This window comes from Agelaius tricolor, unplaced genomic scaffold, assembly GCF_023055355.1.
Source record: "Agelaius tricolor isolate 1412-34295 unplaced genomic scaffold, bAgeTri1.0.p SCAF_1, whole genome shotgun sequence".
Taxonomy (NCBI): Eukaryota; Metazoa; Chordata; class Aves; order Passeriformes; family Icteridae; genus Agelaius; species Agelaius tricolor.
This window is the reverse complement of record NW_027269261.1, coordinates 50,353,769-50,381,492: the sequence shown is the minus strand read 5'-3', so window position 1 is coordinate 50,381,492 and position 27,724 is coordinate 50,353,769. Positions and strand designations below refer to the sequence as shown.

The 27,724-nt window shown below is 38.9% G+C and overlaps 1 protein-coding gene across 9 annotated transcripts; it reads left to right on the top strand.

The window, feature by feature from the left end:
- The first annotated feature begins 1,302 nt into the window (after positions 1 to 1,302).
- On the top strand, positions 1,303 to 26,471 carry BCLAF1 (BCL2 associated transcription factor 1). Of its 9 annotated transcripts, none has more exons than XM_071433589.1 (14): positions 1,309 to 1,466; positions 7,539 to 7,606; positions 9,567 to 9,690; positions 10,543 to 10,791; positions 10,891 to 11,448; positions 12,880 to 13,551; positions 13,662 to 13,831; positions 16,485 to 16,590; positions 17,472 to 17,556; positions 18,233 to 18,408; positions 19,550 to 19,730; positions 23,969 to 24,115; positions 25,750 to 25,959; positions 26,101 to 26,471. In XM_071433589.1, the coding sequence occupies exons 3-14, from the start codon at positions 9,587 to 9,589 to the stop codon at positions 26,104 to 26,106; spliced, it is 2,664 nt and encodes an 887-aa protein (XP_071289690.1). In that variant the 5' UTR covers positions 1,309 to 1,466; positions 7,539 to 7,606; positions 9,567 to 9,586; the 3' UTR covers positions 26,107 to 26,471. The 9 variants fall into 9 exon arrangements, with proteins under 9 accessions (XP_071289706.1, XP_071289697.1, XP_071289690.1 ...); XM_071433571.1 differs by adding an exon at positions 8,606 to 8,698 and having other exon boundaries at positions 10,543 to 11,448; XM_071433562.1 differs by adding an exon at positions 6,374 to 6,512 and having other exon boundaries at positions 1,310 to 1,466; positions 10,543 to 11,448.
- Positions 26,472 to 27,724: the final 1,253 nt, after the last annotated feature.

Genomic DNA, 27,724 nt, shown 5'->3' with positions numbered 1-27,724 from the left:
AAAAATAGGTGTATTATGCAGCCAAGTCTCAGGACAGTTCTGAAAACCTTAAAGGCAAATTGTCTTCCCTCACAGGTTTCTTATCACAGCTCAGAGTCTCTTCATTAAAAATGCCCTACTCTTGGTTACAGCAAAAGCTGTAGCACATGTGCTGCACTTGAAGTACACATCCATTACGCCTAGCCCTGCAGAAAGGAAAAACTTAAAAGGAGAGAGGGATTTGTTTCTCTGTAGGCCAGACTGTCCATCAGTTAACCAGTTTTTATTTCAGCACCAACTACTCACCGGTTGCTGCCTCCACAGAAGGCTACATTTCAAAAAACTAAATACCGACAATAAATAGACCTAACCAGTGCATTACTTTGCCTACACATGGAACAGCAAACCAGCATTTGGGGATTATGTCTGCTTCTCATCTTCCATACCTTTTTCTTCCATCAGTTGCTTTTGGCTGCCTCCCAGTCATGTTAAAATGGCAATGCATGTCCTTTTTTTTTTTTTTTTGCGGGCTGTTTTATGTTTCTTGCCTCAAAAAATAATGGATAATAGCCTTGTAAAAAATAAATCAGCTGTGTAAGATTCAAAAAGTGTGAATTACTCATCAATGCTCTCAAGCAAATGGTGTGATTCTTGGGGATGTCCTTGTGCTTGTGCACAGCTAAGAGTTAGACTCGAAATGGGTTCCTTCCAACTTAGAATACTCTGTGATTCCGTGAATTGTAGCCCTTGGCCAGCGTACACACACCGCTTCGTGCATCAAAGGCTGCTCACTCGCAGCCCTCGGCGGCCGCACCTTTGTGGTGCTACAGAAGCCTCTCGGGCGCGCTTTCCCCGAACGTGGCGCTGCTGTATCGCAACCAAGCCACGGCCGCCCGCCCGCCTGCTGCAAAAGGTGCTGCAGTAAAGCGCCGCGGCACCGCCATCTCCCAGCCGGTGCGCGGAGCAGCGGCTGCCAATGCCGCTGGATCGGAGCCGCTGTCTGCGCCGGGCCGCGCTCCGCACACAGCCCCGGCCGATCGACTCCCGTGCGTGGATGCGCACCCCGCCCCCCAGGTAACCAGGCAACGGCCGGCGACACCCTGCGCTCTCGCCGCCCTTTCGGGAACGAAAGCATACAAGACGATAGCTTTTAGCTGCAGCGGTGCGGGGGGAGCCGGGGCCCCGGCGGGCGGGACGAGGGGCAGGCATACAGCCTGGCGGGGGCGAGCGGCCGCCAGCCGCCATCTTCCTTGCGGACGGGTACCCGAAACCAAGATGGCGCTCGGGCGTTGAGCGCAGGGCTGGCGCTTCCCCGCCCAGAGCGGAAGTGACGATTAGGCGGCGGCGGCGGCGGCAGCAGCCCCCCGCGCCCCTCCCGGTGGTTTTTGCTTTTCCCCGCGGGCTTCACGTCTCTTCCTCCGACGAGACGGAAAATGGCCGTCCTGTTGCCGTAAGGGAGCGGGGCCACCGGGAGTTCCGCCCGCCAGGTGAGAGAAGGGCGGAGGTAGAGGGGCTGCGTGGAGGCTTTGCGGGGCGGTGGCCCCTGGTTGGGGGGGAAGATGGCGGGGGGAGCCTGAGGGGGAGCAGCCCGGCCCTGCCCCGCCCCCCAGCGCGCGATGCTCGCGCCGCGCCGTCCCGCCTTCCCGCGCCGCGTGACCTCGGCGCTCCGCAGCCATTATCCCGATTATCCCGATTATCCCGCGCCAGCCGACGGAACGGGACGGGAACGGGCGGTCGCCGTCACCGCCCTGACGCGGGCCCTCGCTTCCCGCGGGAGCCGGACCGAGCCGGTGCCGTTCCTCCCTGCGCCCCGGGAAGCGAAGGTAGAAGGGGAAGGGGGGGCGGGAGGCGGCAGCGGAGCTACTTGGGAGCTCCTGGAAGCCTGGCGGGATAGGGCTGTAGGGGTATGTGGGGAATGGGCGGCCGGCCGGCCCCGTTGGGCTGGCGCCCCGGGTGCGCGGCATTTGGCTTTGGGCCTCCCCGGGGGAGGCAGGAAGGCCCGAGGGGATGTGGTTGTACAACGCTGGTTACGGGAATGTTAAATTTCCCCGTTATCAGTGTGGGTGTGACACGGACGAGGGAAACGGTGCCGGAGAGAAAGGATGGTTCCCGGTATTGGATCAGCCTTGACGGTCGGTGGAGGAACTTCCCTTCGGGCATGGCTGTGGTTCAGGCGCTTGTGCCTGAGGTGCCCCACGCCTCCCTGCGCCTTTCCTGCCCTGATTGCAGATGCCCGCGAAGCCCCGTGAGGGAACGCAGCAGGTTTTATGCCCCTCGCTGAAAGGGACTATTGTGTTGCCCGTCTTGATTGTACTGTACTATGGAACCATTGCAGGATCATTCCCGTTATTTCTCCTTTGCTTTGTAAACCTACTTTTCTCCTTTAATTCTATGTGTGTCATGTAGATCCTTTACGAAGTCAGTACAACCCATCACTTGTTTATCTAAAGTTTTGTCCTTAGAGGAGCAGTTAAATTTTACTACAGAAAGACGCGAGGGCATGCAAAACAAAGGTGCTCCTGACTCTGAGAGTAGTCACTGCTTAAGCAATGCAAACATATAAAAATATCACTTAGAATAGTTCTAAGTGTTCTTGGTGTGGGAGGGATTAGTTAAACAGCGTGGAGTTGCAGGAAAATGCTGTCTAGCTGCTTTTCTCCTCCCTCCTCCTCGTCCTCCTCTCTGATAATCATTCGTTTTGGACAAAAGTGGGGAAAATGAGGGCAGGGTAATGGCTTTGGCACTGAGGTGTGCTCCAGGCATGCATCTGTCTTGTGTCAGGGAAAATAAGAATTGCATCCTCCCACTTGTCGCTGTTGATGTTGAGTGACAGGCTGTGCTGAATGGCCAGACGAGGTTCGGTGTGATACGCACATCGGTGCTTGGAGCTGAATGCCTCTTTCCTGAACAAGGCTTTAGCGTGCAAAGCCTGTGTGGAGCAAATTCTCAGGTGAGGGCTGAGGCTGGCAGAATCCTGGGGGTAGGAGGTAGGCGCACATACCATGGAGAAGAGCCTGTTCACATTAAGAATGCAGAAAACTTGAAGTGGTCGTAGGAATCTAGAAAAAAATCAGCTCCTAGTTTAGAGCTAGGGTGCAGATATTTGGATGGATTACATTCAGGCTGGTTGTCAAGGAGAGGTAGTGCTGTAGGGTTTGTAGAATGCCAAAGAACATTTGCAGTTTGTTTACAGGTAGCAGAGGTAGGTGAAGAACGCTACTGAAGAAAGTGCTCTGTTTGTCAGTGTGAGAGTTTCTCCCAAAGGTATTCCGAAAAAGCACATTGCTTGCTTGTTCATTGTGCTGGCACTGGCCTCGTGCAGCTTTGTGGTAAATGGGATCTGGGAGGTGATGTGCCTGAAAAGGCAGCTTTTGTCCAGAGTAGTTTTCTTATGGATCACTGCTGCAGCCCACCAAGCACCTCTGAGGGTGTCAGTCTTGGAACAAATGAGGGCGGGAAGATTGCCTTTACCGCAGCAGCAATCCGTGTGGTTCATCATAGCAGAGATTGGGGAGACCATGGTGTAAGGGCGTATGAAAACACGGTGTGTAAAACACACACACAAAAATAACAAAGGCTGTCCAAAACAGTATGTGTCCAAAAGCATGCTAATTCCTTTTTGTGTATGGACCCATTTCTCAGTCACTTCGGTTTCTTTGTTTTTTTAGTTAGAGGAGAAACATGGTTTTGTTTGCCATTAGTATTACATAAAAGACAGCTAACAATCATATGACGGTTTTGCAGAGGTGATTTTGCTGTTACTAGGATGCTGATTTTTGACTTAATTTAGAAATATTTTGTGTTATTTTCTGTATAGAAATTAATGAGTTGGGAGAGAAGAAGGCCTTTGTATGTTTTACTGTTTCCATTATATTTCCAGCATATTAAGTGGGTGAAGTAGTGCTTCCCACCTCTTGTTTGTATGTAATAGTTTGGGCATATTTGCCATGGAATTTTAGTTTTTGAAGGAATCCAAGTCACCGATGATCTAAGTAGGATGGGTTTAAGTGACTATAAAATGCGTTCTATTCTTATGTATGATGTGCCACTGCTAGAGTTGTGGACATTAAAAAAAAAGGGGGGGGGGTAGAGAGTGGATAAGAAAGCACAGCAGATGTGCAAGCACTGAATAGATGACTTACAGTGTTGTCTCATTAAGACTGACTTTATTTCTGTGGGTGTATTATGAGAAACTACTACAAATTCTGTGGAATTTTATGAAGACTGTCCTATCCCCTTTTGTGTTGTCATGGTTGTATAATCATCTCGTCTTTTGAAGCCTGAATCTCTGAATGAAAACTCATTTTGGCAATAGCTTGTGAATTACTTAAATAAGACTTTTATTTAAATCTACGTGACAGCTCTCAAATAATGTTTAAGCAAGAGAAATGCAGACTACGAAATAGCTATAAAGGAAGGGTAGCTAAAATAATGGATCTAAGAGGAAGCAGTGTTTTGCTAGTGTAAGTGGGTATAACTGTCCTAAAATGTCTTAAACTTACATGTGATGTATAAACGGCTTAAGAGATGTATTGTATCTGCAGTCTGTGTACTCTGACAAAACTCCAACATCAGTGGTGTAGTGAAGACTCCTAAAAATACTATATAAAAGGAATTGGTTACCATTTTCCTTGTCCTTATTTTTTATTAAACATAGCAAATGCTGACAGTGTCACTTACTTCCTTCTTATTGTGTTGCTTGTGATGGGATAAGTCCATTTGTGTTGTATACCTTGTTTTTGCTTGATGGTTGCACTTGCTGGCCAAGACTGATTGAAGACACCCAAAGAAGAAGACATCCTGTTGTTTTTTTCATTAAGAAACTTATTTGGATGTGATTCAATAACTGACAGATCATGGACTAGCCAATTTTCAGAAAACGTCGTGGTTTCTGTGTTAAGTCTTGGTTGTTTGGGTGTGTTTGGTTTTCGTTATTTTGACTTTATATGTGTGTGTTTATTTTGGTGAGGTTTTTTGTTTGTTGGTGGGGTTTTTTGGTGCTTTGGTTTTTATTTTTAAAACTGCTTGCAAGTATTGTTAAAAATCTTAAATACCACTAAGTTTGTTGCTTCTCAAGGCTATGCCAAGCTGGTTTCAGGGAAGCTTTAAGTTTGTGGTGCTGCCAAAAGAAGCAGTTCTGCCCAGCTGCTATTTCAATTTCCCTGTGTTGGCCCAAGTGTTTGTGGGCTGTGTAATGAACCATAGGAAAAAAAGAAAAGTTGTATTGAAAGTGGTTGAGGGCCAGGCATCTCCTTTCAATTATTTAGGGTGGAAAGTAAGGAAAAAGAGGGAAAAGGCTCTAGTGTGGACTAGAGCCCTGGGGATTCAGGCACAGGCCATGTTCCTAGCAGATGTGGTTCTCTCTAAATGCTGGGTGATAGTGACAACACCTTTTCACATTGTTGATGCACACATTTGGCAGAGCGTGGGTCTCTTCTGAGAGCAACAAATAATACTTAGGACCTCTTTCTCATTGCCCTTTACTGTGCCCTTACTTGATGTGGTGTAGCCACTGCAGCCTGGCCATGAGCAGGAAGAGGCTGTGGGTGGTTTCCTTTGCTGCTGTGAACCAGGATGTTGGAGCTGTGGTGCTCTGAGGGTGGGTACTTTTTCTGTGAAGGTGTGCAGCTGACTGTCACAGACAGCTGTTTTCCTACATACTCCTGGTACTACCTCAGTTCTTTTCTAAATGAGCTTCAATAAAGGTTAATAAAGTTTTAGATTCTTGCATATTTTGGGAATATTTACATGGACCAAAAAAACCTCAGCTATGTATGTAGTCTTTTCACTTCTGTTCCTAAATATCAGTGTTATTTGGATAAGTGGGTCTTGTGTGTCAGGTTTTACCTATTACAACTAAATGGAAACAAAAGCTGCAAGTAGTTAAATGTTTTTTATTCAATAGTTAAGGTTTTTTAATAAAAGTTTTTGTTTTTGTTTTTTAACGTTATATCCATACTCTTCTTAAAAAACTTAAATAGGAAAAGTGTAGCAGATATCTTTTAGCTGCCAGGGTTGGATGTGGTATAGCTAATGTGTTGTTTAAAAATAGAAGTGTGGCTACTTTTCACCTGTGGCAGTTGCTAGAAAAGATTTCTAAGACTGAAGAACTCACTACCAGAGTTTGAGTTATGGTAATTTAAGATCCTGTCTTCTACTTAGAAGTTTTAAAAGCGAAGCAACTATCTTGTTCCTTATCCCCAGGATCTAAAGACTTGTCTAAATTAGGATTTGAGATTTCAGCTAACACCAGTTTAAGTCAGAAATATAGATTATATAAGTATTCATTTAAAATCTCAGCCTGAACTTGAAGTTTGTGTTGCTTTTTCTGTACTAGACTTCTGAATGCCTTCGTTACCCTTTACTGGCTAATACCATCTCGCCTTTTGTCTAGACAAAATCTGAAATGGTCCGATACACTACTGTGCTCCTTCGGAGACTCATGCTTGCTGATGATGAGAAGTAAAAACTTAATCTTAATAAAGCATATATTTTGTAGAAATTGGAAATATCTTGGTCACTACTAGTGAATGGTAAGTGGACTTTTGAAAGCAGTGTTTATGAGCACAAATGCTACATTTCTTCTTTTAGATGAAGAAAACACCTATGAACAAGTGTGGAAGTGTCCTTTAGGAGCAGTCAATGTATTATGCCTTTGGATTTAATGAATTGAATTGTTGAGCTGCAGAATTTCTCACGATCCAGCCTGTCTGTAACAAACTGGGGTAAAATCCCTGTTTTGTTGCTTGAGTGGAATTGAAAAGTGTGCTTAATGTTGAGTTGGACTACAAATGTACATAGTCTTAAGGCTTGGAGGAAATTAAAAACTGAGGTCAGTGAAGAATTCATACATTAGAAACTGGCTTTGTTCTTATAGTTATGTTTCCTCTCTGCATAACTGTAAAAGAGCTGGTTCTTGAAGATGTTCGTTCTTTAGGTGAAATTATATATGTATGCATTTTACACAAGAAGTTATACTAGAGTAATGCTTCTGTAAACATTGCAAGAGAAACCTAAAGATAAAGCTTTCACCGTTGGCCTGAGTTCTCATTTTTTTTCCAGTAAGATAGCTCTAGTGAAGTGCAGAGCTGTGGGCTGGAGTTCAAACTGGTCTAAAAGTTTGCCACTGTCCTTTTTGCCTCCCTCTTTCCGGCTGCATGCTGTTATTTGCTCCATAATCCAGCTCAGTTTGGACCTTCATTAAGCCACTTGGATAACCTAGTTAAGTGAAAGTGGTTTCTAGGTATCAAGAGTGGTCACTGGAGGACCTGAAGGCTGTCAGGGCTGCTCTGAAGGTGAGGATAGGCTGTTGCACAGCCCTATTACCAAGGCTGAGGAGGGAGTGATCATCTATAGAAGGGGATTTGCCACTTTTGGTAGTGGCTGGCTCTTGAGCTGCTCCAGTCTTAGTGTGCAGCATCACTGAGTCCAAGAGTAAATTTGCTATTTGTTATGTATTGTATTTTCATGAGTATTAATGTTTGAACCCATTTAAGCAAAAAGGTGCTTCCTTTTAGCAAATGTTTGTGTCTTTGACAGTCTCACTTTTTGTTCTATAGGACTCAGTATTGCTGAAAGCACAGAGTTTTGAAATAATTTCTTCATTGATATCAGCTAACAGTTTGAGGTAAGTTTAACTTAAGTCCTTTTTAAATGTTCTGATTGAACTCAGCTATTGAAAATTACATCTTATTTTGCTTTCCTATATTTTATGCTTGCAGTAAGAAGCTACAGTATATAAAACTGTCTTGTAAAGATCAACTGTACTTGTCATACATAGAATGCAAATAATTTAAAGCTGAGATTGAGTTATATTATAAACATTGTGTATCTGATGTTTGGTTGGATAATTACTTGTAACAGAAAAAACCCCACCAGGTTTTGTTTTCTGTCACTCTTGGAAAATTGGCATGCCTTAAACAGTTTAAAAGGTCTAAATTTATGTTGCCTGTGAGTATTCATCCTGAGTGATTGCAAGGTGTTTTCTGTAAACTTAATTGAACTCAATGAATTAGAAAATATCTTCAGAGTATAGGTTCTGCAAATTTGCTCTTTAGTGGAAGGAGCCAATAAAAAAGAGCATTCAACATATTCTTCTTCGCCAAGGTAAATAGTTTTTTCTGAGTTACGCGGAAGTCTGGTTTAAATTCAGTTTTTGCTGGGCTGGTTTCAGATGAGGTTACATCTCTTAGGCCATGCGAACTCCCATGGGGAAAGTCATGTGGGGCAGGAGGAACCAGTTGATAGGAGGAAAGGTCATCTGCTTTTCTCTTTTTGGGTCTCTTAGATATGTCTAAAGTCTCTGTAATTTTGGTAACTTTAATTTAAACTCTAATGTTGTTCTTGTCTTTACATAATTGAAATACCACCCCCAGGTAATGAGAAAGATGATGTAAGAGAAAGTACTTGTTGTGTTGAGCTAGTATTTTTTAATGGTAATTTTAGGCTTTAAAGCCTGTTTGCAATACAAGCGGTAAATGTTTGATTTTTTCCGTTTCTGTTTTAATTTTATTATTAAATGATTATAATTGAGCATTCAAAGGCCTGAAAATGTCTAGTTACTTGTTCATAGCTTTTATTCAGGTTGTCTAATGTGACACTTGTTTTTTGTTTTTTTTTTTTAAAGCTGGGCAATTTCAAAAGAAAATGGTAATGGGTCAAAGTTTTTATTAATTAAATTGGGGATTTTTAGCCACTGATCCGAAAAGAAAAGGAAAAGGTGTGTATTTTTTTATGGTTAGCACTAATTCTAAGTATCTGACTGTACATAAGAAGAAATGATAGTTTATTATTAATTACTTTCTTTTATTTGTCATTGATTGACAATCAGTTGTAGTTTTCATAGCTTAATTTGTGCTGAAGTGTGTTGAATCTTGTTGCAAGCCATATTGTTTAACTAGTTGTTAAAATCTTTAAGTCCGCCATGCATTTTACGTGTAGGTTAAAAAGCTAAGTTAATCTAAAAAGATGCAGGATGGGCATCTTGAGCAGTGGAAGTTCAGATCAGAGGGATGAGCTTTAGTACATATGGTTAAGAGAAATAATGCCTGTGGCTCAAATTAACAACTGCTGGACCAAATACTTCAGGGCTTTTTCTTTGCTCATGTGAATGGTGCATTGTTGAGGACTGTGAACTCCTCCTGGAGAAAGAACAGTGCATTGGAAATGAAGAGAACTATAAACCACACAATAGCTAGAATTATGTTACAATATATTAAAGATATCTGGAATTACGTTATTCTTTCCTTAATTTGCAGAAATGTTTCATTTTCTGCTGCTTCCTTTCTCCTACAGGATCTGTGTGCAGTTGAATCTGGAAAAAACCTTTCACTGTTACACTTCATGTTTTCAGAGAAACTGTGTGCACTGCAGCAGTGTTAAATTCTTTAAAATGTGGTTAAGTTTTTAATTTACTAATAAATGTACTTACACTGTCTCCAAAGCTCTTTTGTTTAGCAAATGCTATACTACTTTGTAATAGTGTCGTTTTAGTAAATGCAAATTTTGTTCATTTATATAATTTACATGGATGCTAAATGGTTGCTTCTATTTTTTTCCCTCCTCTCATTGCTTTTCCTTTTGGGAAGGAATAGATCTACTAGCAAAAATGGGTCGATCTAATTCTAGATCACATTCATCAAGATCAAAGTCCAGATCTCAGTCCAGCTCTAGGTCAAGATCCAGATCACATTCAAGAAAAAAGAGATACAGGTAAGTCTTAATGCGTGAAAAGGTGATTTGGTATATTAGTTTTTGTCCATAATATATTTTTCATTTGCATGATGCTATGGCAGAAGTGAGCCTGGAATCCTGTTTCATTTTAGGCAGTAGGTAAACTATGCTTTGAGTGTAATTTTTGTTTAAATTTTTTTCTCCCCCTCTTCCTGTATCTCAAGATAACTTCAGAATGGTAGTGGTTTTTCATGATTTCTGGCCCGTTTGATTCTTCCCTTCTGCTTTACATGATGTTTTCTTCATCTAGTCTCTTTCCCTGTAATTTGTTATTTCTTACTAAACTTTTCATATCTGAAGTAGCTTAAGGCTTCAGTAGATAAGTTTTGCTGTATGTTGTCTTCTCAGTTGCCTCCAGTGTTTTCCTCATCTTACTTACTAGTGGGCATTACCATCTCCCATAAGGAGTGGGTCAATTGAGTTTTTACTGTCTGAGCTGCTGCCATGCACAGGCTCGCATATTACACTGGGGGGCCATGTCACTCCCTGTTCCAGGCTGTGAACCATGGTGGCTGAGAAACTGAATGCTGTGTTCCAGGGTGTTGCTGATCTCTAATAAAATGTCTGGGGAGGCCAATGAGGCTGGTAGTGTCTTAACCGCATGATGCCAGGTTTCACAGTCCTTAGCAGTATAGACATGTTTATTATAATTAATTTATTTCAGAAATAATAAATAAAGAGAGATTGCGGAAGTTACTTAAAGACCAGGGAGTCTGCATCCTTTGCCTTCAGAGTGCATTTTGAGAAATCTAGCATTTTGCACAAAGGCACTTTTTTTTCTTCCTCAAATTTTCCAGTTGTAAAATGTTAATGTTTGTTTTTTAATTTTAGCTCCAGGTCTCGGTCAAGGACGTATTCCCGATCTCGGAGCAGAGATCGTGTTTATTCTAGAGATTATCGCAGAGATTACAGAAATAATAGAGGAATGAGACGTCCCTATGGTTACAGAGGAAGAGGTAGAGGGTATTACCAAGGAGGAGGCGGTAGATACCATCGTGGAGGCTACAGGCCTGTGTGGAACCGAAGACACTCCAGAAGCCCTCGGCGTGGCCGCTCCCGTTCCAGAAGTCCAAAACGAAGGTCGGTGTCTTCCCAGAGGTCCCGGAGCAGGTCTCGTCGATCTTACAGATCTTCCCGGTCCCCAAGGTCCTCTTCATCTCGTTCTTCATCCCCATACAGCAAATCACCCGTCTCTTCCAAAAGACGTGCATCTCTGGAAAAGCAGGCAAAGAAAACTGAAGGGGCTCCTTTGCAAGACAGTCCCTTGAAAAATAAATCACAAGATGAACAGAAAGATACATTTGAACACGACCCATCGGAGTCTCTTGACGATTTTAACAAATCATCAGCAGCTTCTGGCGACATTTGGCCTGGCCTTTCAGCGTATGATAACAGCCCAAGGTCACCCCATAGTCCTTCTATTGCCACCCCACCTAGTCAGAGTTCATCTTGCTCTGATGCCCCTCTGCTTAGCACAGCCCACTCAGCAAAGGACACACCTCAGCATTCCCATTCCATTCAGCATAGTCCTGAGAGATCTGGCTCTGGTTCTCTTGGAAATGGTTCTAGCCGCTATAGTCCTTCTCAGAATAGCCCATTGCATCATATCCCTTCGAGGAGAAGCCCTGCAAAGACAATCCCATCACAGAGTGCCCCCCGTGAGGAGGCTCGAGTGCGGTCATTTTATCCTGAGGGTGGTGAACAGGAAACTGCAAAAGGTGGAAAGTTTATGAAAAGGTAAGAACCAAGTTATAAGCCTACTGTTGCCTCTTAAAAATATTGTTAGAGTTTCGTCAAGATCATCATCGTAACCTTGGAAAATGCATTATGGAAGGCTAGTAATACTAGTCTGGTTGGAATTGAGCTTGAAAGATGTATATGCCTTCTCCTGCTAGGATGCTTCAAGGCCTTGAAAGTTGGGTAATAGAGATAGGGACACGTATCCTTGAGGAGGAATTGGTTTGTGCTTTTCCTCTATGGTTTATCTTGTACTCAATTTTTTACTATTAAGAAAAATCTTAATTGGAATAGTGCATCAGACTTGCTGGCTTGATAGTGAACTCTGTTCAGGTATTTCAGAATTTTAATGCTTCATGTAGTTTGAAATGCAAGTATTCTGGAAGTCTAGAAACGTCCATGTTGTGCAATAATTTTTTAATGTTGACATAAACAGCATCAATTGGCTAATTGTGTCATGAAGTATGAAAACTTTGATGTCTTGAATTGCATTACTTATCAAAGAGGGTATGTGTTGGTATTCTAGGAATATAATGCTGTTGATGGGAAGAAAATTCAGTGTATATATTCCAATGAATGTAAAATTCTTCAGTTTGTTCTTAAAAAGTTTGACATAGTAGTAATTTTTGCAAGTTGTTAGAGTCTTACTGGCATTAGACTGTTCCTTTTGAATGTGACTGGTGTTTCAGTGGATTTCTTACAAAAAGAGTTAGAGAAGTTGTAACTATGCTATATAGGCTTGATTGTAAGCTTTTAAATTAATTTGTGTAGTCAGTGCTTTATTATGTAAAAAGTTACTGCTTAGGAGATCAAAAATACAACTTCTCTTGCATCAGATGTGTTGGAGTTGGTGAAGGTATTAGAACCTGTGTGAACATAGCATACAGATAAGGCAGTGGCTGAAATAATTGCTTGGTATGTTTCTGTGTTTAGGAGAGCTGCCTTCTAACGGTTCCCTGCTTGAACACAATATAGTGAATGTACCAAGCCTGTGCCAGATTGTGGAATTATCTTAGTAATGTGCAGGATCTTGAAAATAATTAACTTTTTTTATGCTACTACTTCAACTCTTTCAGCAAAAGAAGTGCAAAATGAATTGCGGTCTTGAGTTTTCAAACCATGTGAATTTGATGGAAAAAATTACTAGTGTAATGAGAGAGAATGTGAAACTGGGTACTGATTAAGAAAACAAGCAAGTGAATTTCTAGGTGTTCTACAGAAAGGCATTATATTCTTCAGATGCCTCCATTAGTGCATATATGACAGTGGATGCAGTGTTAATGATGTGCCAAGCATTGCATGCTAAAGTTAATTGCTTGAAGGAATGTATTTTCGTCTTCTTCTTGGTGTGGAATTGACACAAAAGGGGAATGCAAGTGAACTGGAATGAATGCAACCCAGAGTTACCAGTCTCTTCTTTGCTATCCACAGGTACACAGATGAAGAGTCTAGAGTATACCTGCTTGATAGGGGTAATACCAGGGAGAAGGAGGCCCAGAAGGAGAGAGGATCAGAAAAAGGGAGGACAGAGGGAGAAAGGGAATGGGAGGAACAGGAAACTTTAGATTTTTTCGTTGATAAAGAGACTGGGAAGGAAAAGTTTAATGACTCTGAAGGGGAGGACACAGAGGAGACAGAGGATTACAGACAGTTCAGAAAATCTGTCCTGGCAGATCAGGGTAAAAATTTTCCTACTGCATCTCACCGGAATGCTGAGGAGGAAGGAACCAAATACAAATCTAAAGTATCAATCAAGGGCAATAGAGAGAGCGATGGATTTAGAGATGAGAAAAGTTATAAGCTTAAAGAGACTGGCTATGTAGTGGAAAGGCCTAGTGCAACAAAAGATAAGCACAAGGAAGAAGACAAGAGTTCTGAGAGACTAATGATGAAGAAAGAAACTCAGTCACCTGAGCAGGTAAAGTCTGAAAAGCTCAAAGAACTCTTTGATTACAGTCCTCCTCTACACAAGAATCTGGATGCGAGAGAAAAATCCACCTTCAGAGAGGAGAGCCCACTTAGGATCAAAATGATAGCCAGTGACTCCCATCGTCCTGAAGTTAAACTCAAAATGGCACCAGTACCTCTTGATGATTCCAATAGGTAAATGATTCCACTTTACAGTGTGGTTCTCCACCTGCCTGCAATGTTGTTCGTATTTATTTAAACTAGTGGTTTCTTTTGTGTGTCTCTTTGTTGTTGATGCATTTTAGACCTGCTTCCTTGACTAAAGACAGGCTGCTTGCTAGCACACTTGTCCATTCCGTCAAGAAGGAGCAAGAGTTCCGATCCATCTTTGACCACATTAAGTTGCCACAGGCCAGCAAAAGCACATCAGAGTCATTTATTCAGCACATTGTGTCCTTGGTTCACCATGTCAAAGGTATGTGTTTAGTTTATTGTACCAGATACGTGGCTGACAAGTTCATTTAAATCCATTTGCTGTTTCTAGTACAGGAAGATTTCAGGTCTCTTCTAATGTTGTGATTTACCCAGACTTTCTTCCTGTTGAGGTATGCATGAAAATAATTAGAAAAATAATAGCCACAGAAACTAGGACAAAAGAATCACAAGCAGTGTAGAGTATAATAGCAGGTATTCTATGTTTCCAGATAAATGTTTGATCCTAGGTAGCATAGAAAGTTTGAATTTCTGCAGTGTAGTTTACACATACACTGGTCAGTTTTTCTTATTTTATTTTAAATGAGTTTACCATACAATTTTATATTAAATTTTATGGTGTGGGTTGACAGATGTCTTTGGACTGTAAATAACAATGGCATTCCTTTTGGGGCATCCTAGAGGTATTCTTCCCCCTCAGGAAGATTTAAGATAAATTGTATTCTAAATGGTAGTAAAGTTCATGGTTATAATGTGTTTTATTGCTATATGACAATATTTTCAGGAATTTCACTTCCACAAACTTGGCAGTGGCTAAATAAACCTCCATTACATGAGTTATACACTAAATTATTTTCTAATATAACAGTAGTGGCTATTTTGTATAAACACTAAGAAGAACCCTCAACAAACCAATACAACAGAAGTCCTCCCCCAAAACTGCTGAAATCCAAACCTGGACCATATGATACCATATCAAAGTAGATATGTTTCATTTAGGTCATATCCTCTGAAGTATTTTTATGGGACAATAGATAATTCCTAAAATTCCCTGGGGATGTCTAGAGTGTTCTTTAAATGTTTTCTTTTCTATAGCATTTGCTTTATTTCACTGGACTTTTGTCTTGCTGTTGTGTTAAATGTAACTGAGATAGTACAAAGCCGATGAAAGTAATTTTGCCGTATCACCACAGTAAAGGGAAAAGTGGAAATGCTTAATTAGGTACCAGTTTCAATGAACCTGTCTGTAAGCATTGTTTTTAAGATGCATTACCTTCTAAAACTGCTGAGATTTGTGTGCTAGAAATATGTGCTAAATTCAGTTAAAAATCTCCATTTTGTTGACATAATTCAGATTACTAAAGCAAGTTATTTCCTTCATACTGAATTGCTTAGAAAGTAATAGTCAATGATAATGGACTAAGATAATGTATTAGTTAAAAAAAATATTGGGATACCTGTTTAGTGTATAATGATTTGTTGTGAACATATCTATTTATTGATGTGTAAATTAATATAAGACTCAATCCATTGAGAGCTTCTGTAAATTTTTGCTTATATGATACATATGTAGCTGTAGGTAAAAATAATACTTGCGGAACTCTCACATGTTGATCACAGAATAGACATTTTCTGTAAATTTTTCTATGTCGAATATCTTATAAATTTAACAGCCTGTCTGGTCAAGTTACTAGAATGTTTACTGTTATGGTTGTTTTGGAAGCAGAACATCTCTTTAAGTTTCAGATTTACTGTGGTCTGTGATCAGAATTTTTGTAACTTTTTTGACAAACTGAAGTTATGTTCATTATTGGTGTGATGCGACCAGTCTGAACAGCTCTTTATTAATGTAGAGCTGAAAATGCCCAGTGATGTTTTCTTTTTCATTGTAACTAGGTCCTGGAATGTGTTTTGAAATGGCAAAATCCATGTTACAAAAGTAAAATAGCTGTTGAAAGATACAGATGCCAAACAGGCAAAGTTGAACCTTCTGTCTTCCTGGCAAAAATGGCATAAAAACAGAATTACTAGCTCAAATTCCTGTGTTTGATGGAATTATGATTGAGGCACTACCCTTGTAGTGGCCGTTTCAAGTTTTAATGGTTGGTTATGAGACAAATGCTGGATGCCGGGCGGTAAGTTGATACAGATGTATGTTGACCTGTTAGCAGATAGCTTGCTTCATATGTAACATTTCATAGCTCATGACTTTTTATGTATTTCTATATTACATTTAAACACATTTGTTGAGCTGGTTTAAAAACTGAGTTTTGCTGTGGCTAATTTAACTGTCTCTGAAGGAAGGAGAAAATCTGTCAGAGAAGTTGTCAAGTTTGCCAAGATGCCAGATGCTTAAATGAATTTATTTATGCATAGGTGTGTTAATTGTATCGTTTATCATCACCCAATCAAGAAATTGTATTCCTTTAAGAAAAGAGTTGTTAGGTCATTCATGTAGTTATTGAAGCGGACATTGCTTAAATGTTTGCACTAATTCTTATTTTAAGTTAGAGATGAGATGAATGGTAAAGTGTACTTGCTGCAAATATTCAGGACTCAAAAGTAATTTCACTTTCTATTGTGGGCAAAATATAAAATAACAATTTAAGAAATTGCTCTTTATCATTAGAGGAAAATGTCACTGAAAATGAGCAAGTCCAGTCAGTAAATGATGCTTGAATTAGATGTGATAAAATCATGGCGTACATAGTAGACTTGCAGTGATGCTGTGCGCTGTTACTTTGTTTGGGTTACAGTGTGTGTAAAAATAGGGAAAACGCCACATTTGCTTGTCCTGATAAATTTATTGAAAGTACTGTGGGTTTTGCCTGCTACTTGCCTTTCTGTCAGGAATGAAATACGTGGCATTTGAATGAAACTAATGAAACAAGTGTTTTTTCTATTGTAACCAACAGAGCAATACTTCAAGTCGGCTGGAATGACCCTAAATGAGAGGTTCACTGCCTATCAAAAAGCAAGTGAAGAGCACTGCACCCGACAAAAGAGCCCAGAAATACATAGGTATATGTTAACTGCATATGCAGATGCTTTGTGTTTCAAATAATATCTTCTAATATTTATTTTGAGAACCCAAAATACTTTTTCTAATCTGGATGAGGTAATTTGTATAATTAAAAAATACAAAATAAAAACCCTTCTGTAAAAGAGAACTCATCTGAGTCAGGTCTGGCTTCATCTGTGGTTTTGTGACAGATGTCTTCTCTACCTCTGTATCTCATTTGGGATATATTTACTTTTCTCACATGCAGTGCTCAAATATTGAGGGGCATATGTCTTGAAGATGAAAAGAAGCCCTGTACATGCATCTTTCTTCTTCAGTGTGAAATGTTCCATCTCATACTACTTTAGTTTTTGTGTGTGTTAATTTACAGCAGTTTTTTGAAAAATCTGAGAATCTAAAAGGTAAGAAGGTAGGCATGCAGATGTAGTGTCTGATCATGTGCTCTAGTTTTATGATGCAGTGTACTATATTTGTGTTGCATGTGAGGATACAGTATCTAACTTCACAATTTTTCTTGTTTAGAACTTTTGACTTTACAGCAAACTATCATAGTGCTAATGGTTTCTTGGAGTGGGTGGGCTTTCAACTGGCTATGTATACTGATTCTTTTGAAATATTAAACATTTTTTCCGTCTTCCAAACTATACTTAAAATGTGAAACATCTGTTTTCTGTATTTGTCTTTTAGCATACTTCACACAGAACAGAATTATGGTTTTTCATTTTTAGTCTGCTTCTGTATTCTGATGGTGAGGTTTAATAATCCAAAAAGTTTATTCTACTGCAAAAATGCCTGGTTTGTCAGTTTTCTGTTGAAATGTCTGAGGCTGTTAGCAGTCATGTACATGTATGGCAAGACACTGCTTTTATTTTACATTTAGGAGGATTGACATCTCTCCAAGTACCCTGAGGAAGCATACCCGTTTAACAGGTGAAGAGAGAGTCTTTAAGGAAGAAAGTCAAAAAGTAGGTTCTAAGTAAATGTCCTGTCTGCCTCTAAACTTAGTCTCATTTTAAATCTCAACTTCATCTCTGGTTTTCTGTATAAAAATACAAAATTGTATTGTACCTAGTAGAGTACTTGCATTTAGATTTTTTTTTCCTTTTGAGTAAAACATATTATCAAGAAGCTGGTTTATGTAGTGTAATTTTGCTGTATTAATAGAATGGTACATAAGGTCAAGTCTTTTGCCATGCTTCCTTTCTTCTTGCATGTTTTTTGACCAGTAGGCTGCCCAAGGACAAAGAATAGGTTTGGGGCAGAGGGAAATACCAAAATGGTCAGTGAGTAGTGTGGTTGAACTACAAAGGTGGTTGTGCTCTGTTTAGAAACAATTCACCAGAAGAAATAAATACTTAATTCTCTCTTCAAACCATGTATTGTTGTGGTCTGTATCATCAAACACTAGACACCAATTGGCTTGATGGGAATGATTGTTTGAAACTGAAATTCTTAGTTGTTCTTTTTTTACATGTAGCCATTGCATGTTAAGGGCAGAGTCAATTTGTGTGCTGAAGTTTGTTGAAAAATAGGTAAATTCTATCTTTTTATATTTTAATTGATGCACAGCTTGCCTTTTCACTAAGATTCTCTTGATGTTGTATTTCAATATTTTGTTGCAAAATATATATTTGTTTACAGGGAGATAAAAAATTAAGGTGTGATTCTGCTGATCTCCGGCATGACATTGACCGACGTAGAAAAGAACGAAGTAAGGAGCGAGGAGACTCAAAGGGTTCCAGGGAATCCAGTGGGTCAAGAAAGCAAGAGAAAACTCCAAAAGATTACAAGGATTACAAATCTTACAAAGATGACAGGTAAATATTTGATGTCCCTATAGAGGATTTTAGCTTCTAATTAGCCTTTTGTAATTGTAAGCTTAATTGCTTTCAATTTTCAATGTATAATGGATCATTTAATTTTAAACAATTAAAATTATTTGTTTTACAGCAAATATGTATTATCTGTCTTTTACACGGCTTATGGTGGATGAGGACAAAAACTTTGGAATAGCAAGCTAACACTGAAAAAAAAAATGACAAATTAATCTGTCCTATTATCCAGGCTACATCAGGAGGTTGGACTTCAATGCAGTACATTTCTATAAACAGTTTGTGTAAGAACTTTGGTTCGTTATGCTTGATTCCGCACTTTTTCAACTCATAACACCCAGAGTATGAGAATTTTACTGATACTTAGGTTTTAACATGGGTGAGAAGGGGAATTTCTAAATTTGTCTAAAGCCAGTGGGCTGTTTTAAGAAAGAAATGTTAGCATATCTCAGTGGATACTGTGTAGAAGTGGTAAGAGTTACTTCAGGTATGACCTTTCTTTGAATAGAATGCTAAAATCTTGTAAATTGGGTCAACTTAATACCACTATGGGGTTACTAAAAATTTTGCTGTAGGAATTTTTCCCTGCTTTGTACTGTATATATATATAAAGTGAATTTTTATTACACTTCCTGTTTCCCATTTACTTTGACTTTGGTATCCACATTTTTTTCCACTGGCTAATTTCCCTACAGCCAATTATGTAGGGAAGCCCATACCATACCTCTCAACAGTGTGCAAACTGAACTGTGTCAAGTTACTGTAAAGCTTTACCTTAAGGGGTTTTTCCCTTTAACTTCTGTTTTTCTGCCTCAGAAGAAAGGCAGATCTTAAAAGTAACAGCATCTCTTCATGGCATCAGAATCTAGAAAAGTTGTATCTTACAGTTTGCAGACTGCTGCTTTCCAACTCACCAGCAATAATATGCATTTAGTGCACTTAAATGTGTCAGAGGAGGCTGGAAAGTGGAAATATCCTTCGCCTTAATATCTCAGATATGTAACGTGTGACTTTATAACCAGAAGGGGGTTAGTTTTTCATAAAATAGAGACCCGGTTTAGTGTAGCATGTTACAGACTATCTAGTACGTTTAAAATAGCACATAGTATATTTTTTTATTTTTCAGTAAACAAAAAAGAGACCAAGACCGTGCTCGGTCCTCCCCATCTTCCTCCCCATCTTCTTCCTCATCCAGTTCTCGAGAAGAAAAGGATTGCAAGAAAGAAAGAGATGAAGAGTTCAAAACCCACCATGAACAGAAAGAATACTCTGGTTTTGCAGGAGTCAACAGGCCAAGAGGCACCTTTGTAAGTTTTTCTCCTATTCTGCCCCCAAACTATTCACCAATAGTGCCAATAGTGGCAATAGTGGAACAAAGTAGATGAGGGAGTGTTGTAGTGATTCGTGTTAGGCTAGACTTGAGGTCTTTATGCGATATACCAAACCTGAAATATTGAGTCTTTTTTTTTTTTTCCCCCAGCACTCACCAGTAGCACTTGAATGATCTGTAAATACGCATTAGCATGACATTACAGATCCTAGCATAAGGGTCTGGGGAATCAGGATTTTTCCTTGCTCTTCTTTTATAATGCTGCTTCCTAACAGGATCTGAAAATTCACTGTTCTGTAAATTTTAAGTCTTGGGTCCTGATAACCCTTAACTCCCTGCACCTTCTGTTTTTCCCTCTCATGTTGGGTTTGGTTTTGCACTCCTTTGTGTGTAATGCCTGCAACTTTTTATATAGAGAATGGCACATAATTAAAAATAAATGTCAACCTTGAAACAGCTGTATTGAGGAGATGGTATACTTGTTTTTTTTGTGTTTCTTTGGCTTGGACTAGCCACTGAGCATGAAAGTTCATTGATCTACCTCTGGAATGTATTTAAGCATTGTGATTTGGAAAGTGGCATATTGACCACTCTAGTCTTCAGAAAAATCTTAAACTTTCAGATTCCATGGTAATGTAATTATTGATGTATAACTGGGAAATGTAGATGCATTTGGAAAAACTAGGAATCAATAAAGAAGGCCTTGAAAAAGATACGGAGCACTTAAAAACACCATACAGCCCAAACAAAAAAAAAAACAAAACCCCAAAACAACCCACGAACAGACACCACTCACCCACCCCTGAACAACATGGCAAAGTAGACCTCCAGACCACAGCTAAACACACAAAAAAGTTCAAGTTCTGTGTAGGTTGGGAAAAACCATTTTACATAATAAGTAGGAGCAATTTCATACTTCAACAATAATTTCTTAATGTAGCCTGTAATTAAGACCAAATAATGCTGAAGTGCAGTGTTTAGTATAAATGTTTAATCATTTATACTAAAAAAAAAGTTTTGAACTACACATAAGAGTGTCTGAAATGCATGTGGCATGTGCCAACACTTGAGGCTTGAAACCTCCATCTAAAAAACTATAGCTACCTAGAGGAAAATGCAAAGTTCTAAATTTCTAACACTAGAAGTGCATCATTTCCTCCTTTCTTCTTGTTTTTTATATAGTTATGCTATGGAAATATGTGGCGTAAGTATATAAATCCCTGGATGGTGTAGGCATCAAATATGACTATCAGCACAATTTCTAGCTATATAAAATAATGGCACAAACAAAACAGAAGTTAAACAAAAGGGAGCTTAAAACTCCATCTCCTGTCAAGGAGATTTAGTGGGAGAAAACTTGTAATTCATTGAAGCCTTCCTGCTTTATAAAACCAGATTGTATGTATTGTGAGATAGGTGCTACTTCATATGCAATTGAGGTAGATGGGAACTGGAAAGTTAATAGATTTCTACTCATTTAATTGCTAGTGACTACCAGTTTGGTCTATGCAGTGATAACAGGTTAATTAATGTTCCTTAACAACATCCATGGTCACATACAGGCTTTTGGAACAAAGTGTCTGAGCAGGTGAATCTAAATAGGCCAACTGCTGACTCAGATCTGCTCTTTAGGGATATATCTTGGATGGTATCAAAAAACACAGACCAGCTAGCATAGGAATGTGTTTGTAAATACAGGCTAATAATAGCGGCTGCATTCCAGTTATCACTGCTTTGCTTTTGGAGTAAATAAAATGCTTTGGTTTTAAATCTTTCTCCTAAGAGAGAGCCTTGGAGAATCTAACATCTTCCCTATCCAGCAAGCTAATGTTAAGTCAGCAATGGTTTTTCTCTAACTTCGGCTAGTACGCAATTCTCTTGGGTTCTAGGCTTCCCATACATAAGCATCATGAATAGTTTTCAAATATGGACTCAGAAATGAGGATAATTGGAATTTTTCAATGGCAATGTCATTAGTATCCATTTATGAATGAATTATATGTAGCAGCTCTGTTTAAAGTGAGTTCTATATAGAAAATATACACTTGTCTTTTTTTGTGGTAGTCTTTCTAATAAATAAGCCCATAAAGTTAACACCATAGTAGATTTTATGTCCTGTAGTTCTTTACCTGAAAGATGATTTGGTACAGTGAAGCATTAATAAAATGGTTAGGAAAACTGTAGATGTTTTTCTTAAGGGGAATCTGATCCCAGGACTGAATACCAGGAAATACTGCTGCCTCTTTTTTTCTCTTTTTTTAATCCTGTCATTATTCTGTCTGCCCCCTGCCCCTTCCCCCAGGTTACGCTTTGTTGTGCCCTAATTTTATAAAGCTGTTGGAAATCAAGAAAGCATACCTTACTTCCTCCCTTGTACAGTTAGTCTGTTGCTTTCCAAATGACACTCCAAACAATTTTTTGATTGTTTTTTTTTTTCTCCCAGAGTATTGGATAGGTCTTATGAGCCTTCTACAGATTGTTTTACAGTTGGTTTGATTTCAGAGTAATTTTAAATCTGTCCAGCATAAATTCTGCATTAGAAGTTTCAGAGCTTTGTGGAACTAAGTATGTGTAACACTTACCTTTTGAGTTCATTAATTATATATATTACTGATCTATGTTTATGAAACACGCTAATTTATTTTTAACAAATAAATTAGCTTCCAGTTATATTTTTGTACTATTACTCTGAAGATGCAGTTCTGTGTTTTTAAGTAGGCTACTTTTGGAAATTGTGCTCTTAGTTTTTAGCAGTCTTATCTTCCCCGACTAACCTTTCTTCTCCACTTCAATGAAGGATATAAACTCATTTAATGTTTTCTACAAGCTAAGTATTTACATGCTAAGATAACTATACATTACTACTCAGTGAATTCTGAGTTAAGGATGGTTTTTGGTGTGAGACTTTCTAGCTGTCCTGGTTCAGGGCAGATTTGGAACTGAACCCCCCCCAGGGGGTTCCTCTAGAAAGCAGATTCAATTGGCCCCTTCCCCAACCGGTTTGGAAAAAAAAAAAAACCTCCTTGGAGAAAAGTGGAAAAACCTTTTATTAAACAATAAAATCCGAACAATATTAAACAATAAAACCCCTTGCTGCTCCAAAAGAGATGACAAACTGAGAAAGTCCCCTCCCCAGGTTACAGCTCAGCTCGCTCAGTCTCTGATCAGTCCCTCCAGCGCTGGAAATGCCGCAGCCCAGGCCCAGCCCGGTGGGCCACAGGTGTGAGCTGCCAGTGCTCTGCTGGGTGTTCAGTCCAGAGCAGGTTTGAATAGGTCCAAAGAAAAGGGGAAAAAATCCCACAGTCCAGGGAACTTCTCTGCCTCAGCTAGCTAAAGCTAACTAAAAGCAAAGGAGAGCTCTGTCCCGCTGTCTGTCCATCCACAGATAACACAGTCAGGAGCAGGAATGTGTAGGAGGAGTGCAGTGTCTGAAAACAAACTGCTGCTTCTTCTCTCCCCCCTTCACTCTCTGGAACAAGTCTTAAAGGTGCAAAACTTATTATTCAGCATAAACAGAACAGACAGTTGGGGATACAAGCATCATATAGCCAACCCAGGACACCAGCCTAGCATTTTAAAACCTCAGTAATTCATTATAAAGAATATTTAAAACACTCCTTTTCACTTTAAGCATTGCTGCTCTGCACAGTACATGCTATTGACTTTTTTCTGAGTAAAGAATTTACTCATTTGAAATGTAATTTGGCCTGAGGTGCATTCTTGAATCTCAGTTAAGAATGCTTGAGTAACACACAGTGGATATACTCCTGTGAAAACTGCAGTTAGTATGTATTCCAGAATCACCTTTTCATAAATGATTCAATTGACTCCATAAATACCTTTCTTTTTCCCCTGACAATTTTGTCCCTGTTTTAGTCTAGCTTTCCTCCTGTTTTTTTTTTTTGTGTGAACAGCTTCAGAAGCTTCTTGTGACCTTTTGTTCCAACACACTGGTTTACTAGCAGTCAAATTTCTTTTCAGTGGTTGTGGGTGAACTTATGCCAAGAACTCAAATGTGTTTCAATTAAGTTTAATAGAATCATTATTTCAAAATGAATGCTTGAATATATTACTTAAGGTAGTATGTGAATTTGAAAATGGTTTTTCCACTTGCAGATACTGTAATTAAGCACAGAAAGTATTTTCAGTAACAGAGAACTTGACTCTACTTTGTGGTGTTATGTAAATGGTTTAAATGACATCTTGGTTAATCAGTTTCGAATTAGGGGCAGAGGAAGAGCCAGAGGAGTCTTTGCTGGAACAAATACTGGTCCCAGCAACTCAAATACTACTTTTCAGAAGAGACCGAAGGAAGAGGAGTGGGATCCTGAATATACCCCAAAAAGCAAGAAATACTTCTTGGTGGGTGTGGAGAAATTGATGTCTTATGCATGCTTTTTTTTTTTTCAAACTTTCTACAAGCGTAGAAGTAGCATGCATGTATGGACAGGGACAAGAGTAACTGTGAGAGTATCAGGGTGGCTGTAGTGGTTGGTTCTGCTTATCTTTCATCTTTCTACAGCAGGCTGGCAGTAACTGAGGCCTGACATGGAATTTATCTCCAAAAATTTCATCAGGGAGTGGGGAAGAAGGCAGGTTCAGACAAAATTTATTAAAACCCAACTTTAAGCCAGAAAGGCTTGTGTGCTGTGTTTTCCTGGATTTACATCTGTATGACATTTGAGATTTGTCTTAGATTGGTCTGGAAGTCTACAGAAGTGAAAGATCAGGAAAAGCTGACAGTATTTGTGGATTTTCATATACAGACTCTGTTATGAGCAGTTCTTTGCTCTGAGTACTGTGATAGTCACAAGAAAATCACCACAGTTTTGATGCCTTTCTCCCATCTGGATTATGAAAGGAGGACCCTTGATGTAACTACTCTAAGTAGTGCAGTACACTGGATGTGTGGTGTCTGCTCCAGTCATTTCTGGAACAACGCAAACTTTGAAGGATATTGTTTCATTAAAAGATGATAAGTAATGAAGATAATACCTTCTCCTGGAGCATTATAGCTTGTCACAAATATGTTAACGGGTAACTAAGAGATAATGCAGTCACAATTCAGATATTTCATTAAGGAGTTCTGTCTTCCTAGACATATCTAAACTTTTCTGATCTGTAAACAGAGATGTGATAATCTATTCATGATATTAGAACAATCAATTTTAGCTATTAAACTTGAATTTCTAAAAATGTTTTAAATTAAATAAGCCGCCCTTCAACTACTTCTGTATAATTAAGCTGCATTATATGGGTGTGATACATGTTTAATAGTTCAGACTTCTTTCCAAATCACAAGTTAAGAAAAAAACATATGTTGAAGCAAGTGTACCTCACCACTGTAAATAGAAACATTTTTTTTATATTGAATAACGGTTTGTAGATTTCATGCAGTGTGTAAAATGATTGTGAGAACATACCTAACTATCTAAGGCTGTATTTGGTAGCAAGACAGCAAACAAAACCAGAGAACCTCGAATATTGTTTGGTAATGTTGGACTTAAACAGTTTGAACTTAATTTGCCCTATGTTGTGCTGGTGGGGCAGATTTTCTGAAAACTGCCTTCAGTTGCCTCTTGTGAAGTATAAAGAACTCCCTTTGTGCTAAAGTAACCTAGCACTTTCCTAGAGCTTCTTTTAAATTTTTTCCCCTCAAAACTAGTAATTTTTTCCCCTCAAAACTAGTAATCTTAATTCTGAGTGTAAGTTACAGACAAGTGATTTGTTACTCGCATTGAAGTAGACCCACAGTGAATTGTGGGCTCTTCAAACTGTGGTGTTGTGGTTTTAGTAAAAGCATTGTGCCTTTTAAGAGTAATTGCAATCTGAAGAGTACTTTTTAACATAATGAGTTAACATATTGAGTTAAAAAAGAGTACTTTTTAACATATTAACATTTAAAACTTTGTTTTATACATTTGCTATAGCATACTAACATTATGGGGTACATTTAAGAGGTGTCTAACCTTACTCTTTTTCTGGTGTTATTGTAGCATGATGACAGAGATGATGGTGTGGATTATTGGGCCAAAAGAGGAAGAGGCCGTGGTACTTTCCAGCGTGGCAGAGGGCGTTTTAACTTCAAAAAGTCAGGCAGCAGTCCGAAGTGGACGCATGACAAATATCAAGGGGATGGCATTGTGGAAGATGAGGAAGAAACAATTGAGAATAATGAAGAAAAGGACAGACGCAAAGAGGAAAAGGTAAATTGTTCAGTGAATTGCAGATTAGGTGGTTCATCTTGCCCTATGCCAAGTAATTGGCTGCATGTAGGGATCACGTTAAAGGTTTTGGAGTTTGATTATTAACAGTTTACAACAAGAATATTTTCTTTCTTTCCACAGGAATAACCCAGAAGAAAGTTGTAGCTGAAAGAGCAGCTCTTGCACCACCCACACAACATTTTTAATATGTTTTTTTGTTGTCAAATGAATGTAAGCATTTTACTTAAATTTTACTGTTGGAAAGTAGTTTAGAGAGATTGTTTTCGTTTTAAGCCTTTAGAAAAAAATCATGATATAGTAAACTATGTTAATGATCGTACAGGTAGAAAGTAAAATATTTGTAACAACTTTTAAGAAATTTTACTGTTTGTTATATGCAGTGTAATTCTGCTTTGTCCAAATATATGGTCAAGTACAACTCTAAAAGTTTTGATTCTCCCCTATGTCTGTGTTTTATTCTGAAGTAAACTTACAGCTCTGCACACCTAAAATCTTGGAGCAGCATTTTTTTATAAACTTATCACTACTTCTCTGTTGCCTTTTTATAAGAACTGTATTTAAGGGTAGTTAACCAGTCACAGTATAAGTACAAACAGCTGTGCAAAATGCTGATTGTATGTTAGTTGATGAGAACATACATAGTGATAAACCTGGATTCTTATTTCACCCTGCAAGGGTGCAGCAAGAATTTCACTTAAGCAGTGAAATCGTCACTCTTCATTAGTAGCCTAAGAAATACATATGCATATACAAACTACAGTGAGTTTCAAGTGTATTTTTTAATAGCTTAGTCATCAGCAGAACACTTAAGTTAATTTGGTGCCAGTATCAATCTAGCTTCTTTTTTAGCAGTTTCTTTTTAGAGTTTGTTAGAATTGCCTCTTTAATTTCTCTGTGTGGGCTTGCCTCTCTGGGTGTGTAATCTGGCAAGAATGAGTCATTCACATGTACAGCATTTAAGTTAAAATGAGAGAGCAGGACAGGACCAGGTGGGAGGAGAGAAACAAAACACCACAAAATCCCTGAAAAAAATAAAGGAAGAGATGTTAAAACCTGAACTGGTAAATATAATTTTCTTCAACTGATTTCTAATAATTGTGCTGCAAGAATTTTTGTAGCTGAAGTGCAGATATTAAAGGGATTTTGGTTGGGGTTTTTTTGTGTGATTTTTTTTTGTTGTTGTTGTTGTTTGTTTGTTTTTGTTGGGTTTTTTTTTTTGTTATTGTTGTTTTTTGGTTTGTTTTTAAAAAAAACAACCAAACCCTCAAGCTTAGGTTTAGTGGTAGTTACACACTTAACCTCTAGAATGTTAAGGATGAAAGTAATATACTTAAATTACCAGAACAAGGACATTCTAATACAAGAAGATTACTTTGCTTGTCTTTCTCAAAATGCTGTCGATAAACTAAATCTCAATGTTACGTGGAGTTAAAAGTGTAGTTGTTCTTACTCACCCTTTCAAAAGGCATAATATCTTTAAAGTAGGGGAAAAAAGAAAAGGAAAACTTTGATAGAGGTGTTAATATTAAATACCTGTATAATGTATGCCTTCTTATTTGCTTTACTGTTAGGAAGTAGTTAACTCCCATATAAAAATTAAACACTAGAAGGAAGGAAAACAAAACAATCCTCACTGTAGCTGAAGAAACTATATTTTATGTTTTGCTAATTTGCAGGCAGCTGTGTAGAAAGGGAAACAGGAGCAATACTTGTCTCCCAGTAGTAGTTAGTTAATAAAGTCATT

Coding starts and splice junctions, on each gene's coding strand:
- BCLAF1 (XM_071433580.1), top strand. CDS start 9,587: ATGGGTCGATCTAATTCTAGATCACATTCATCAAGATCAAAGTCCAGA. Junction 11,449..12,879: donor GGTGGAAAGTTTATGAAAAG/GTAAGAACCAAG, acceptor TGCTATCCACAG/GTACACAGATGAAGAGTCTA. Junction 18,409..19,549: donor AAATCTTACAAAGATGACAG/GTAAATATTTGA, acceptor TTTATTTTTCAG/TAAACAAAAAAGAGACCAAG.